This window comes from Barbus barbus (genome assembly GCF_936440315.1).
Source record: "Barbus barbus genome assembly, chromosome: 1".
Lineage (NCBI taxonomy): Eukaryota > Metazoa > Chordata > Actinopteri > Cypriniformes > Cyprinidae > Barbus > Barbus barbus.
Window position 1 is genome coordinate 30,554,541 of NC_136729.1, and position 15,446 is coordinate 30,569,986.

Sequence of the window (15,446 nt, forward strand, 5' to 3'; positions counted from 1 at the left end):
CAATGTGCTCAAGGGACGTTAAAATTAGCCTTTAGGGAAAACAAGGATTTTGCAAAGTCTGTTTTCAGTAAGATTACCAGAACTAAAAGAGGACACATTCACTCTGTGCGAACCCACACAATTTTTTTTTTTCTCTTAACGCATGTAAGGAAGCTGAAAAGGACTCTGCTAATATCATAGGTATTTCTGCACTGTGATGGACAGGCTTGGTATGTATTACATTTCCTGTGTTCCTTTACTACGATTTTGTGCTCTTGGAACAGAGTTTTTTTTTCTGTTCCAGATGTTTGAGATGAATATATTTATGTGTGCTGCAAAATCAATAATACCATACATGATTTCTTACTCATTTTTTAAATATTTATATTGATTGTTGCAACAATGAATGAGAATAAAGAATAAAAAATTCAGTAGAAAACTCTTCAAGCGTTTCATGAGACTATGTGTAAATCTGTATGTGTGTGTGTTTGGTTGTAATTGCAAATGTAGAATAATTATTATATATATATTTATTTCTAATTTTATTATTATATATTTATAAAAAAAAATCTAAGTAATAGTTTGCATATACATTATATATATATATATATATATATATATATATATATATATATATATATAAACTCCTCCCACAACTATATATATATATATATATGGTTGTGGGAGGAGTATATGATCAGGACATGGCCCAGATTGGACTCACACTGAGGCACCAATGAACCTTACATCCTTTTGACCACAACTCTGACTTTGTGTTGTACCGTAGTTTTCTGAAAGGATTTTGCTGTATCACTCGGACACGTTGTCAGTGTGCTAGATCCTCAAATGAACAAGGTACAAGGTGTTGAGTTGATCTGAGGTTAATAAGTGAACAGATGTAAACAGAACAGGACAGTTAGTAACAGGAAGCTGGTTTACCACAGGAAGTAGATAATGTGTCAGATCCACCTGTCTACTTTCACACAGCTCTAAAACCTGGAAATGGCCTGGTTGCTGTGAATTGACATTTCTATTAAAAAGAAAGCTCTATTTCTTTAAGTTTTACAGGCTTATTTATTGAACCCTTTTCTAACAGACCTCCATTCAGTTTCATCCACCACTGACACCATCCTGCAGGGTCCCAGCACTGCTCTTACAAATAAGTACAGATATTTTTGAAAATTTTATTTTTCCCCTCCAGTAAAAGTTTGTATTTCTGTTGCCTTGAAATATGACTTTTATATTCAAAAACATTAATGCCTTCATTTTTTAGTATCTACACTGCAGTTATAAAGGTGTTCAAGGGAGAGAAACTACAGCCGAATGAACTCTACTGCTTGAATGAAAATACCAGGTATATAAACTAACTGTAAAGTCCCATTTTAAATGTGTAGTAACTACATTAAGCAGCTATTTGCTATCATCCATGCAGGTGGCTTCTGAGGACCGATATGGGCTTCTTTATCAAAGAGTATTTCCAGGTGCAGAGTGTTAGAGCCCTGGCGTTCTTCTGCTGGTAAAACAAATAAAAATAAATGATTGGTAGAAGAAAAACATGCTAATATTGCTTCATGTGATTGTTTGCAGAATCAGATTTTGACCAAAGGTCTATCAATCCTTTTGGATGAGATTCAGAAGCATGAAGGTGAGACACAAGATGTGGTGAATCTGCTGTTTGTGCATGAGTGAGAGTCCATCATTAAAACAGGTCTTTAACATGATCTTTTTCCCTCAGGAGAGAAACAGCTGTTTGTTTTGGCCCAGGTGTGGAATAGGTTTTTCACTGAGATTCTGCCCACTTTGCAGGCTATTTTATATCCTCTACAGGTAAATCTGCTTGTGAATTTGACATTCCTTTGCTTATTCTTGCCTAGTATGACAGGTTCAAACATTTAGGTGAGATCTGCACTTACTAGAGATAACAACAACAACAACAAAGTGTCACAGCAAGGCTAGAGGTGGCACATATTAAACTCAGGCTGACCTAAGATTTTTTAAGTTTTTGAAGTCTCTTATGCTCACTAAGGCTGCATTTATTTGATCAAAAATACAATACAAACAACGAGATTGTTAAATATTAGTACAAATATAATATTTTGAATGAATGAAACATATATACAGCGCTTCTAGACACTAATGTACACTCACAGGGCTTTACAATGGATTTTTTGTAACAATGTTAAAGTCTTTGCTGACAATATAAATTTAAAGGGATAGTTCACCCAAAAATGAAAACTCTGTCATTAATTACTCACCCTCATGTCGTTTAACCCGCAAGTCCTTCGTTTATCTTCTGAACACAAATTAAGATATTTTTGTATTTTATAAATCCGAGAGTTTCTGACCCTCCATAGACAACACCACAACTGACATGTTCAAGGCCTAGAAAGGTAGTAAGGATATTGTTAAAATAGTCCATGAGACATCAGTGGTTCAACTGTAATTTTATGAAGCTATACGAGAGAACAATTCTACAACTATGTGTCGAGGTATTCATGAACGCTTGTCGAAGACTGACACTGAAGAGAACGTTGAATAAAGTCATCATTTTTGTTTTCTATGCACACAAAAAGTATTTTCGTAGTTTCATAAAATTACGTTTGAATGCCCTTAGAAAGCCCTGTTAATTTTATTGTGGTATATTGTGATTCTGCACGAACTGTATTCGGTTTCTCTCTTTCTACATGCAGGGACAGGAGTTGACAGTGAGACAGATGGCGCTTCTTGGCTTCAGGGATCTGGTCCTGCTGCAGCTTTCTCTGGGTGACCTTCTGCAAAAGAATCTGTCTCTCATCCCAGCATCCATCACACAAATGCTACTTGTGCTACAGGTGAATATTAACCTCAAACCCATGATTAATCTGTTTAAGCATCTCTATTGTTCATGGCTGTTCTTGTGTATGCGTAGGGAATTCAGGAATCCAGAGGCCCCTCAAAGGAATATTGCCAACTTGAGAGTCTGGTGGCGCTTGTGGTCAAACCTTATTTAAGGAACTGCAGACACACAAGTAGGAAAACTAACATTGATTCATTATAGTTTAATCTAACCCCAAATTGACTTTGTTGCCATCTCAAAATGATTTCACAGTTGTCATTTCCCCAACCACAAAACAACAAAGTGTTATTTCACCCAAAAACACAATCACCCCCATGTTGGCCCAAATTTACATGACTTGGAAGACTTTGAGGTTAAATATCCGTCCTCATTTACTTTAATTAACATGGAAAAAAGTGTCCCATAATCTTTTGCGTTCCATACAATACAGTTCTACAGGTTTGGAATGTCATAAAGGTCGCAGCCCCTTTAACTTTGGCTACAAATCTGTGACTTTCTCACACTCTTGTAGGCTGTACTGAACAAAGTGCCACAAGAACACAAGTGAGTCATCCTGAGATAAGGATTACTCATCACATCTCTGAAGGCTCTCTGCTGTCCCCTGTAGTAGAACAGGAAGGGGAGATGTACCTCGAGCGAGTGGGAAACCTACGATTTCACAGCGTGACAAATGCTCATTCTGACATTCAGATGCTCACTGTTACTAGTAGGGTTTATACTGGGATGGATGACAGCTGCGAAACTATGGATCTGACTAAAACACACCTCTGAAATCTGCCATGTTATGAAAGCATCTGTGAGAACTTATGAAAGAAAGACAGAAACTGTGAGACATTCAATAATTTATAAAGACAAATAACATGTGATGTAAAAAAAGAACATATGAAAAATATCGTCAGATTTCCAGTGTCAATACAATTATCAGATTAACTTGCATATATTAGTCCATTCGATTGAAAAGGTATTCATACTTATGTTGTCAAAGTTTTTCAATGAAGCAAGCTGAACATATTAGCAATATTGAGCACAAGTAAGGTGACTTGGGGGGAAAAAAAAATGTATTGTCTTGTTTATAGGCTAAGCTTGTTACGTACGGCACCTTTCAGAAATTTAGAGCAGCTGACAACTTTCAGTTGATCACATTTACTGTTGTTTGTCGAATTTTCTTTTTGTGTGAAAATCCAGTAACTCAAGAGTGGATGTCATCCAAATGACTTGGAGTTTCGTAAGAGGGCAAAAGATTTCCCCAGGCAGATTCACTCCATTAACCAACAGAGAGATGCCTGGTTTTAAAGGAAATTCTTTGTGAGTTACACTTCATGCATCGCTGACAATTTTTCATCGAAACTTTTAAGTTGTTAAGTGAACAATGCAGGACAAATAGTATAATCACAGTAAACAGTGCTGCTCTGTACTAATGATGCTTTAAATTGTCAGATCTTGTCAAATAAATGAAATTTAAGTACATATTTTATGAAAAACAAAATAGCAAAAATGTTTTTTCTGTACTGTTCAGTAGGCAGAAAAGGCAGCAAAAATTAGTAACGTGAAAATTATTTGTGAAAGCTAACACTTAGCACAAGCAGCACCATTAAAATAATAGTTTTACACTCATTAGCTTGGTTGACAGGACATTCAGTGAATTTCTGATGCTAATCACATGTAGGTTTGTCTATTGATTGCACTAATTAAAATGTTTTTGAGACACAACATTTGTATATAAAACACTTCACAACAGACATACGAGTTATGCAGCTTTGTACAACCATCATTACTAAGCCTGGTGTACCTTGAAGAGTCTAAGAAAGTCCAGGTTTTGCCACATTTTCGTTTCAGCAAAGTGTCTATGAGAACTTAAGGATGCAGGAGCGATGTAGGAACTCAAAGTGAAGGTTCTGACCCCCGAGGTTGGACCCCTTCCCTCCTGAGGCTAGCGTCGAGTCGTGGTGTGACCTCGCAGCGCACCAACAGCACGTCGTCTTTCACAAACCCACGCTGCCGCAAAGCCTGTAGATGCAAGAAAGTGACATAGCCGAAACCTTTGGGGTTGCGCTGCACAGTGGGCCTCTGGAAGGCCTGCAGGTCTGGCTTGGTCTCCATCACTTCCACGTGATGCTGCCCCTCGACCTGGTCCAACACTGCCAGCCGGATCGTGCCCTGCAAGGGCCAGGAGAGCTGGCTGTCAAACTCACCCTGCATAGTGTGCACGAAAAGTGAGATGTAGTTGGAACAGCGAGGGGCGCTGGGAGTTTGCAGATGCAGTCGTAGGCAGAGTTTGTACCCTGGGCGGCCAGTGTAGAAAGGCGGGCTATGGAGGACTATGGGTTGACCGGCTTCTTGGTTGCGCAGGTGAAATGAGAAGTTCTCCAAGCGCCATACGTAGACGCCTTCATATTGCTGGGCTTCCAGCTCTCGGGTGGCCTCCTCCAGTGAGGTCAGCTTTCGGCGTAGCTCTGTGACCTGGTTTTTCTGTGTCTCATTGTGGATGCACAGCTCGCGGAGCTGTTGATCTTGACGAACCAGCCGGCCCTCCAGCTCCAAGACTGTCTCACGCAGGTTCATCAGCTCCTGTCTACACTGGCAAGAATCTGGGGCTCGGGCAGAGGCCCCACGTTCATCTGACGGAGAGTGGGCAGCAACTGAGGGCACTGGGCAGCTATTGAGAGTCTGGCTACGCAGAAACTCAGCCATGCAACGCATGTGCATCTGTGTAAATTCCTGCATGTGCTGGGCCAGTTCATTTCTTGGCATCTGTAATATTTACAGAGAAATAAAACAAAGTTAGGCATTTGTGTTATATACTACCATTCTGATTCAGTAAGGGGTTTTAAAATACTTTTTAGTAAATATTTTATATTCTACAAGGCTGCATTTATGTGATCAAAAAAAAAAACAGTAAAAAAAATACTATTACAATTTAAAATAACTTGTGTAGTTTATCAGTGTTGAAAAAAAATTTGTAGGAACTGATGAGAACTTTTTTTCAGGATTTTTTGATGAATACAAAGCTCAAAAGAACAGCATTTATTTGAAATTCTTTGAAAATTTGTCTTTACTGTCACTTTTGATCAATTGAATGCATCCTTGCTGAACACAAGTATTCAATCCTTACAAAATAAGTCTTACTGTCCCCAGAATTCACTTTATTCAGAATGATAAAATGGAAAGTACATGTTTTTGGGTGTTATATAACAGGAATCTCATGGCCCACCTTTACATGACAACCAAAAGTGCTGAAAGTACAGGCTACAGGAGCTTTCAGACAGTCTGTGTCACAGTGCAATGCCAACTGAAATCAATAAGAACAAATTAATTCAGCTTCAGTTTCACAATGACTAATATGAAGTATCAAACAGAATAAATTACTGTTGTGCCTCAGGTAAAGTGCACATTAGTGACAAATCATCTGACACACCTGATCCCGAATAAGCTCCATTTCGCAATATTCACACACTGTATTGGCGAAAGGACAGATCTGTTCATGAATCTACACAAAAGAAAACAAATGTTTCAGACACTAATTTTAGACAGTGTTATTGGTAGCTAAAACTACTCAAATGTTCTTTGTTGATTAAAACAAGGCTGAAATAAAAGAAAAATCACTATAATAAAGCTAATACAGAAATAAAACTAAATGAGCACAATACAAATGAAAAAAAAAAAAAAAAATGGCAAAAGCAAATGAACCAAAAATATAAAAATTATTATTAAATGCTATAATAGAATCTTTCAAAACTACGTTAACCAAATCTAAACGTATGCTGTATGTGAACAGGAAACAATGGTTTTCACCTGTTTGTTAGCATACACGAAGCCCCCTGCACAGGCAGGGCAGGTCATAAGCCGCTGTAAACACTGCTTGCTCTTGTGTTCATCCAGATGACTCTTACGAACAGATTCCAGACACTGAGGGCACCGCACTGTCGCAAACTTACACTGAGACGAGTGTTTCTGAGGAAGAGAGAATGTAACAACACAATTAAACAAGTTGCCACCATGACAACTGTGATTTAGTAAGCCTGTTCATGACTCCACAGTAATGGGTTTGAAATGGCATTATGAAAGGTCTTGCACTCTGAAGAGCTGATGCGTAACATATGATGTGTTTTAATTAACAAGATTTTAAGTTGAAATATATCTTGGGTCTCATAAGTAAAATTTTTTGTGTTTTAACCATATTTAAGAACCTGGGACCGCGTTTATAAAAATATTCTTAAAGGGGTCATGAACAGCCCCTGCCTCCGTTTTTTTTATTTTATTGTTTTGTACTCTGATGTCGACTTTTAATGTTAATAAGATTTTTACATCAAAAAACTATTTAGAAGCAATAAGATATTTTCTGTCCTGTTTTTAACTCTTCTCATCAGAAAGCTCTGTTTGAAAGCTCTCTAGTAAACACTATATGCATTAATCGGTGGGCGGGGCTAAACAGCAGGCGCTGATCTAAAGCTGCAGGGGTGGTGCTTATCCACACTATTACATCATAGAGGTCGTTTTGGCAGATTGACTTATAATAATATAAGCTGATTTTAGACTATATGTTATGTTTAGACCTCTTATATGTCAAAAGATCAAGGGAATTTTGGTTTCTCAGTTCATGACCCTTTTAAAAAATATGTTAAGAAAATTTGTTTTAAAAAGGCAATTGGCATTATTAGATTGTATGGCAGCTCTTATTGAAGACGTGCTGGTCAATAATAAAAAAAAAGGCTGCATTTTTTTGTGCTGCCCGCAAGCTACCATAATAATAAGCATACATGCTTATACTGACAGATTTTTATTTTATTTATTTTTTCTAAGTAAACATTTTTTAAATACAGCCTTTAAAATACTTTTACAATAACAAACCTTTAAATTTACCTCCAGTTGGCGCAATTCCATTTTATCACTGCATCCTACATTAGAACATCGGACAGTAAGTGAGAGGATCTCTCGTTTGGCAAAGTTATCAGGGAAGAGTTGTTCCTCAAGCAGCACCTCATTGTCAACTGGACATTTCTGCCCTGTGTCCCTGCCAGGAAGTAGAAAGTTATATTTGACATTTTTAACCCCGTAAAGCCTCACATACAGTAATAGTCAAAAGTCAAGAAATAAAAGCTTGATTTTTTTTTTTTTAAACAAATGGTGCAACCTTTTGACAAAATATTATAAAAAAAAAAAATAATAATAATAAATAAATAAATAAATAAATATATATATATATATATGCTTTTTGTTTGTTTGTTTTTGTTGAGTATCATATTTGATAAATCAAGCTTCTGTGGCGCTTATACTATTAAATAGGTCAATATGGAGCTCATATCTGAGGAGGAAAAAACTGTTTAAGCAATTTTACCTTAATTTGCCAAATATCTCATATATATATATATATATATATATATATATATATATATATATATATATATATATATATATATATAATGCTTAGTATTATGATCGAATCTTTGTAAAAAAAATTTTTTACAAATGTAAAAACAAATAAACTAAAATGTAAATACAAATAAACGCAGAAATAAATTTAGTGCTGGGCAACGATTAATCGAATCTAAAAAAGTTTTTGTTTATATAAATGTGTGTGTGAACTGTGTATATTCCTTATGTATATATAAAGACACACACATACAGTATATATTTTGAAAATATGTACATGTATATTTTTATATTCATATAATTTATATTACATATTTAATATATAAACATTTTTCTCAAATATATTCATGCATGTGTGTGTATTTATACATACATAATAAATATACAAAGTACATCAGTGTTTCCCACACATAGACTTTACCAGGTATATTAACGGCCGCCCAAGTATATTTGATGACACATTTTTGTTTTTACTACTATTATTCTCTTACACTTTTTTTATCCGCCCGAGAATGAAACACGATCATTTAACTACTGGAAAATCTCCCCTGGCCCTACGCGTTTCGTAGACTGCTTGTTCTGTGTGCTCAAGAACTGTCGACACTCCCACAATCTCCAGTGTTTCCCATACGTTGATTTATTTGTGGCGGGCCGCAACAATATCCACCGCCCGCTGCCATCAGCTCCCACGTCTCTCACACACGAGCACGACTTTAGCACAATATTTAGCAACTTTCAGTGGCTTTTTTCCCCATTACAGGTACATACTGACAAACCTAGCGACTTTTTTGAAAAAACCTTAGCTATGGTTCAGTTGGAAGATGTCTCTAGTACTGTAATATGCAAATTAATATGTGACGTCACCTGCCTCCACAAGTCTCACAAAATCCTGTGGGAAACACTGTATATTATATAAACAAAAACATTTTGGATGCGATTAATCGTTTCCCTGCACTAAATAAATTGTACAAGCCTGATTTTTATTTGAACATGATTTTTCTAAAAATGATGTATGGATAATCAAGTAAACCAAAGTTTCTTCAGTCCACAAAGTGGTCATCTTTAAATATTAGAATTATACTAAAATGCCTTTAACTAACGTGTAAACTATAAATAAAATGATAGAAGGAATATAAGACTGTGCACAGCATTTAGCCTTAGTGTATGTTTCGAATTTGGCACAGAAGGGTTAAGCACAAGGTGAATTTTGAAAGTGACATTTAAAGTTACCTGATGGACTTCTTGATGCATGAGTCGCAGAATCGATGTCCACATGGTGTTTGTACTGCCGAGCGAAGCCCCATCAGACAGATAGGGCACTCATACTTGCTCTCTAGCGGAGGGTCAAACTCCTCGTCATAGCCTTGCTTGTCTGGAGGGATACTAGCAGAGACACTGATGGTGGAGGGATTCTCTGTCGGACTCAGATAGGGCTCAGCTTTCTCCATGGCCGCTGCACAACCGGAGAGGTCACTATCGTAGACATCAAGGCTGAGCTTCTCCGTGTCACTGCAAGCCATCTGTATTCACATCAAGAGAGTGTTATGTTGATGAGTGAAAATAACCCATAATCATCCATACAACACATATATAGCAGCAACAAACTATTGCTCTTCATATGATCTGACTGCCACACAGAAACTGACCTCTAGGTTTTACAGATATCCACACAAGAATCATTTTAATGCACAAAGGATGTGGTAAGAGATTATATATTAGGGTGATTTCCTCTATACTAATTCAAAACTACAGGCCTAACGATGGATTCATTTGTAAACTTCTGGGCGGGGCTGAAACTCCTCTCGCTCAACTAAGTTACTGGAAAGTTACTTTTTTTTAGCCCAAAATACCCATATTACACCGCGTAAATATATAATTTTCAAAAGGTTAAACTTCTCTCTAATGTAAATCTTGAACTAAATTCATGGTTAAAGAGAGTTAAAAAGCGAAATCAGCCAAGCAGTCACAACCGACGGTTACATCAGCGACTTTCCTGCCGTCGCCTATGGAAACACACTTTTAAATCTGACATTATTCTTCTAAGACCGCAAACATACTGGTATATAACACATGACTCGATTACAGATGAACATTATTTGTAATAGGTTTAATTTACATACCTTGCCTCGGTCCGGCCTCGCTGTCTACTTCCTGTATCCAAACATCAGCGCATTCGCTCAACGTTACTGGGTCAAATAGCGCTGCTAAAGCTGACCCCAGACCAGCTCTCACAGTCCAATCCTCGCGAGATTCTCCGTGAGCTCGATGATTCTGCTGCTCTCAGATCGGCGCGTTTGCGAGCAGATTTGACCGCTGAACTGAACTGAATATTGTGATCCATAAGATGGCGCAGTTGCCTCTGATTTTAAAGGAGCAAGCAACAATATTATCCGTCTGCAGTACCGGAGGCCGCACCTTCAGGACCGCAGTTGTAGGACCCTAGTTTTTTTGTGACAGCGCCACCTACCGAGTCGGAGAACCGCAGTCGCAGGAACGCATTTCCAGGACCCTAGTTTTGGAGGACCGAAAAAAGTGCCACCAAGGCAGTATTTCCACCCAGTTTTAACTACATTAGAGTTTTTTTTTTTTTAAGTTTTATTACACCCAAATACTATTTTCTTTATTGCAATTAACCCTGGTTCCATGGAATGTTGAGTAATTATTGGGTCTAAGTAGCATAATATAATAACTCAAGTAAAATAAACAAGGAATCATGGTATAGTCTTTTCTACGGTGGCCGAGAGAGCTCAACGCGCTGCAACTTCAGAAAACACATGCAAATAGACAAAACACCAGCAAATCAAGAAAACATCTTCATCATTTTGACAACACATGCGCTGCAAATGCTCACAACACATGCAAGTTGAGAAACGCTGCAAATGCTCACAACACATGCAAGTTGAGAAACGCTGCAAATGCTCACAACACATTCAAGTTGAGAAACGCTGCAAATGCTAACAACACATGCAAATTGAGAAACGCTGCAAATGCTCACAACACATGCAAATTGAGAAACGCTGCAAATGCTCACAACTCATGCAAATTGAGAAACGCTGCAAATCCTCACAACACATGCAAATTAAGAAACGCTGCAAATCCTCACAACACATGCAAATTGAGAAAGGCTGCAAATCCTCACAACACATGCAAATTGAGAAACGCTGCAAATCCTCACAACACATGCAAATTAAGAAACGCTGCAAATCCTCACAACACATGCAAATTGAGAAAGGCTGCAAATCCTCACAACACATGCAAATTGAGAAACGCTGCAAATCCTCACAACACATGCAAATTAAGAAACGCTGCAAATCCTCACAACACATGCAAATTGAGAAACGCTGCAAATGCTCACAACACATGCAAATTGAGAAACGCTGCAAATCCTCACAACACATGCAAATTAAGAAACGCTGCAAATCCTCACAACACATGCAAATTGAGAAACGCTGCAAATCCTCACAACACATGCAAATTGAGAAACGCTGCAAATCCTCACAACACATGCAAATTAAGAAACGCTGCAAATCCTCACAACACATGCAAATTGAGAAACGCTGCAAATGCTCACAACACATGCAAATTGAGAAACGCTGCAAATCCTCACAACACATGCAAATTAAGAAACGCTGCAAATGCTCACAACACATGCAAATTGAGAAACGCTGCAAATCCTCACAACACATGCAAATTAAGAAACGCTGCAAATCCTCACAACACATGCAAATTGAGAAACGCTGCAAATCCTCACAATATTATTCTTACTGACATTTTTATTTTGACCTGGTTTTAACAATTAATGAAGCATTGCAAATTAATTTCATTAACCTTGAAATTATATTTAGTTCAGGATAAGTTAGCCATCTTACATAATAACGTTAATCGTCTAATTTGTCATTATTATACTGCATACTGTTCAAAGATTTGGAAAAAAAATATTTTGATGTTGTGGGAACAAAGGTTCTTGAAACATTCATGTCAATAAAGCCCATCTGAACTGAGAAATAACAGAGAGAGATGCAAGAAATCTGAATAGAAATAACATATTATTGACATGACGTTTCTTGACCTTTAAATGTTTAAAGCACACATTGTGATGTACCTAGCACCTGGATGCTCTCCCCTCTTTTCTCAACTGTTTCTCTATCACCCTATTAAATTCTTCCACTTCTGAAATAGTAAATGGAGAACATAATCACTGCTAGGTTAACAGAAATACTGTTAACGCTTAAAAAAGGATACATTGGACATTGTGTAAAAACAATTCCATTTGCTACTCTTACCTGTGATGATAATCAGGACCAGAGAGGAAGGCCTGCTCAGCATCCTGCAGAGACCAATTCTGAAGCCCAGCCAGGCCATATATGATGGCCTATCAAAAGAAAATTGTTAATTGAAATATAGCAAAGGTATTATATACAGTAGGGTTCGAAAGGGTAGAAACATGCACAATACATGATATTTTTATCAATTATTATGATGGCCTCTCTGTAATATCTGACTATTAAAATGTCATATGTCTCAACCGACATTATAAAACCATGTCAAAATGAAGAGACGTACTCATAACATGTATTGTGGGGTAACGTTAAACAGGCTGACTGTGAGCACGTGACAGTTAAAACATTAAGATTATTTTAACTTAATTAAAATGGAAAAACAATGAGTAATTAACAAGCTTTCACAACGAACGTGCTACAGTTTATTGTGCTGTCAATAAGTCAACACAGGCTTATCATGCAACAGTTTCGTTAAATTAATGTGCTAACAATTAATTTTACAGCATTAGAGGCTAATATATGATGGCTATGCATTCAAGACTATTTAGCAAATCACGATCACTTCGGCTACGTTAACTTTCCAATGAAATGCATCACAATTGTTTTTAAAGTTAAACAAATAAAAATTAATTCACATTTGATACTCACACTCTGACTGTCATCCATCTTCGCTGGTCCTCGGTAGGTGGCGCTGTCACTAAAAACCTAGAGTTCTAGAAATGCGGTCCTAGGACTGCGTTCCTGAAAATGCAGCCTCTGGTTTTGCAGGCAGATGCTACTCACAAGCAAAGGGATTTCACGTGATAGAAAACTAGGAAATTAGTTACACTGTTACAAAGTAGTGTAATGATGAGTAATGACCAGTAGTGGATAAAGTACCTGAAAAGCCATACTCAAGTAAAATTACAGATAACTTACCAGAAAATGACTTTGGTAAAGTTGAAGTCACCGTATATATATATAAATGTACTTGAGTATTGAAAGTAAAAGTACAAGTAATGGAAAAGGAGCAAATTGCTGGCCATGCTATCTATCTACTCAATTGTCTCTTCAGTCGAAGTAACCTGAGGATCCTATGCTGAAATGCTCGCTTATAAATATATAACTGTGGGGAAAAAATTATTTGATCCCCTGATGATTTTGTACGTTTGCCCACTGACAAAGAAATGATCAGTTTATAATTTCAATGGTAGGTTTATTTGAACAGTGAGAGACAGAATAACAACAACAACAAAAAAAAAACATTTAAAAAAATTTTGAAATTGATTTGCATTTTAATGAGTGAAATAAGTATTTGATCCCCTATGAATCAGCAAGATTTCTGGCTCCCAGGTGTCTTTTATACAGGTAAAGAGCTGAGATTAGGAGCACTCTCTTAAAGGGAGCACTCTCATAACAATCTCAACTTGTTACCTGCATATAAGACAACCTGTCCACAGAAGCAATCAATCAATCAGATTCCAAACTCTCCACCACGGCCAAGACCAAAGAGCTGTCCAAGGATGTCAGGGACAAGATTGTAGACCTACACAAGGCTGGAATGGGCTACAAGACCATCGCCAAGCAGCTTGGTGAGAAGGTGACAACAGCTGATGCGATTATTCGCAAATGGAAGAAACACAAAATAACTGTCAATCTCCCGCGGTCTGGGGCTCAATGCAAGATCTCACCTCGTGGAGTTTCAATGATCAGGAGAACGGTGAGGAATCAGCCCAGAACTACACAGGAGGATCTTGTCAATGATCTCAAGGCAGCTGGGATTGTAGTCACCAAGAAAACAATTGGTAACACACTACGCTGTGAAGGACTGAAATTCTGCAGCGCCCGCAAGGTCCCGTCTGAACTTTGCCAATGAACATCTGAATGATTCAGAGGAGAACTAGGTGAAAGTGTTGTGGTCAAATGAGACCGAAAACGAGCTCTTTGGCATCAACTCAACTCGCCGAGTTTGGAGGAGGAATGACCCCAAGAACACCATCCCCACCGTCAAACATGGAGGTGGAAGCATTAAGCTTTGGGGGTGTTTTTCTGCTAAGGGGACAGGACAACTGCACCGCGTCAAAGGGACGATGGATGGGGCCATGTACCGTCAGGGCCAGGGCATTGAAAATGGGTTGTGGATGGTTATTCCAGCATGACAATAACCCAAAACACACGGCCAAGGCAACAAAGGAGTGGCTCAAGAAGAAGCACATTAAGGTCCTGGAGTGGCCTAGCCAGTCTCCAGACCTTAATCCCATAGAAAATCTGTGGAGGGAGCTGAAGGTTCGAGTTGCCAAATGTCAGCCTCGAAACCTTAATGACTTGGAGAGGATCTGGAAAGAGGCGTGGGACAAAATCCCTCCTGAGATGTGTGCAAACCTGGTGGCCAACTACAAGAAACATCTGACCTCTGTGATTGCCAAAGGTTTTGCCACCAAGTACTAAGTCATGTTTTGCGAAGGGGTCAAATACTTATTTCACTCATTAAAATGCAAATCAATGTATAACTTTTTTGAAATGAGTTTTTCTGGATTTTTTTTTTGTTGTTATTCTGTCTCTCACTGTTCAAATAAACCTACCATTAAAATTATAGACTGATCATTTATTTGTCAGTGGGCAAACGTACAAAATCAGCAGGGGATCAAATAATTTTTTTTCCCCACTGTTCATACACAGCTTGAGTAGCAAGATTGTGTTCAGTTCTAACTCTTTCTTCCATTTTGTATCTTTGGGTAAGAATAAGAAGCACTACATCCGGTAGCCTACCTAGTGTCTTTCATTCCAACATAAGAACACATTTCTGGAATCTGCATCTTTAATTGTAATGGCAATCATTGTCTGGCCAACCACATGTTATTGTCTTGATAAAATTACCTCAAATTTGAATATACTTGAATTCTCATCATAAAAAATATTGCAAACCATAACAATTTAATAACAAGTCAATCAGTCTACTCCTTGAAAAATGATTATTGTATATAAAATTCTGTAAAAAAATA

General features: G+C 37.6%; 2 protein-coding genes across 3 annotated transcripts; one reads left to right on the forward strand and one right to left on the reverse strand.

Moving 5' to 3' along the window:
* Positions 1-196: 196 nt before the first annotated feature.
* LOC306870208 (proline-rich protein 5-like) lies at positions 197-3,586 on the forward strand (the record flags this gene model as incomplete). Its single annotated transcript, XM_079417336.1, has 9 exons — positions 197-209; positions 1,076-1,142; positions 1,253-1,333; positions 1,412-1,460; positions 1,567-1,624; positions 1,715-1,806; positions 2,670-2,810; positions 2,888-2,987; positions 3,327-3,586. 9 exons carry the CDS (start codon positions 197-199, stop codon positions 3,584-3,586), a joined length of 861 nt encoding a protein of 286 aa, XP_079273462.1.
* Positions 3,587-3,645: 59 nt separating this feature from the next.
* LOC306871870 (TNF receptor-associated factor 6-like) lies at positions 3,646-10,546 on the reverse strand. Of its 2 annotated transcripts, none has more exons than XM_079420082.1 (7): positions 10,306-10,546; positions 9,416-9,705; positions 7,676-7,826; positions 6,608-6,766; positions 6,231-6,302; positions 6,027-6,104; positions 3,646-5,566 (listed from the first exon to the last, which is right to left on the reverse strand). In XM_079420082.1, exons 2-7 carry the CDS (start codon positions 9,703-9,705, stop codon positions 4,697-4,699), a joined length of 1,620 nt encoding a protein of 539 aa, XP_079276208.1. In that variant the 5' UTR covers positions 10,306-10,546; the 3' UTR covers positions 3,646-4,696. The 2 variants fall into 2 exon arrangements, with proteins under 2 accessions (XP_079276208.1, XP_079276207.1); XM_079420081.1 differs by having other exon boundaries at positions 7,664-7,826; positions 10,306-10,523.
* Between the last annotated feature and the right edge of the window lie 4,900 nt (positions 10,547-15,446).

What these genes read in the sequence shown, in the direction of transcription:
- LOC306871870 (XM_079420081.1), bottom strand. Translation starts at nt 9,705, where the DNA reads ATGGCTTGCAGTGACACGGAGAAGCTCAGCCTTGATGTCTACGATAGT. An exon ending in TGGAGCTTATTCGGGATCAG is followed by an intron (nt 6,105 to 6,230) that starts GTGTGTCAGATG and finishes TATTGATTTCAG; the next exon opens with TTGGCATTGCACTGTGACAC. An exon ending in CTTTTGGTTGTCATGTAAAG is followed by an intron (nt 5,567 to 6,026) that starts GTGGGCCATGAG and finishes TAAATATTACAG; the next exon opens with ATGCCAAGAAATGAACTGGC.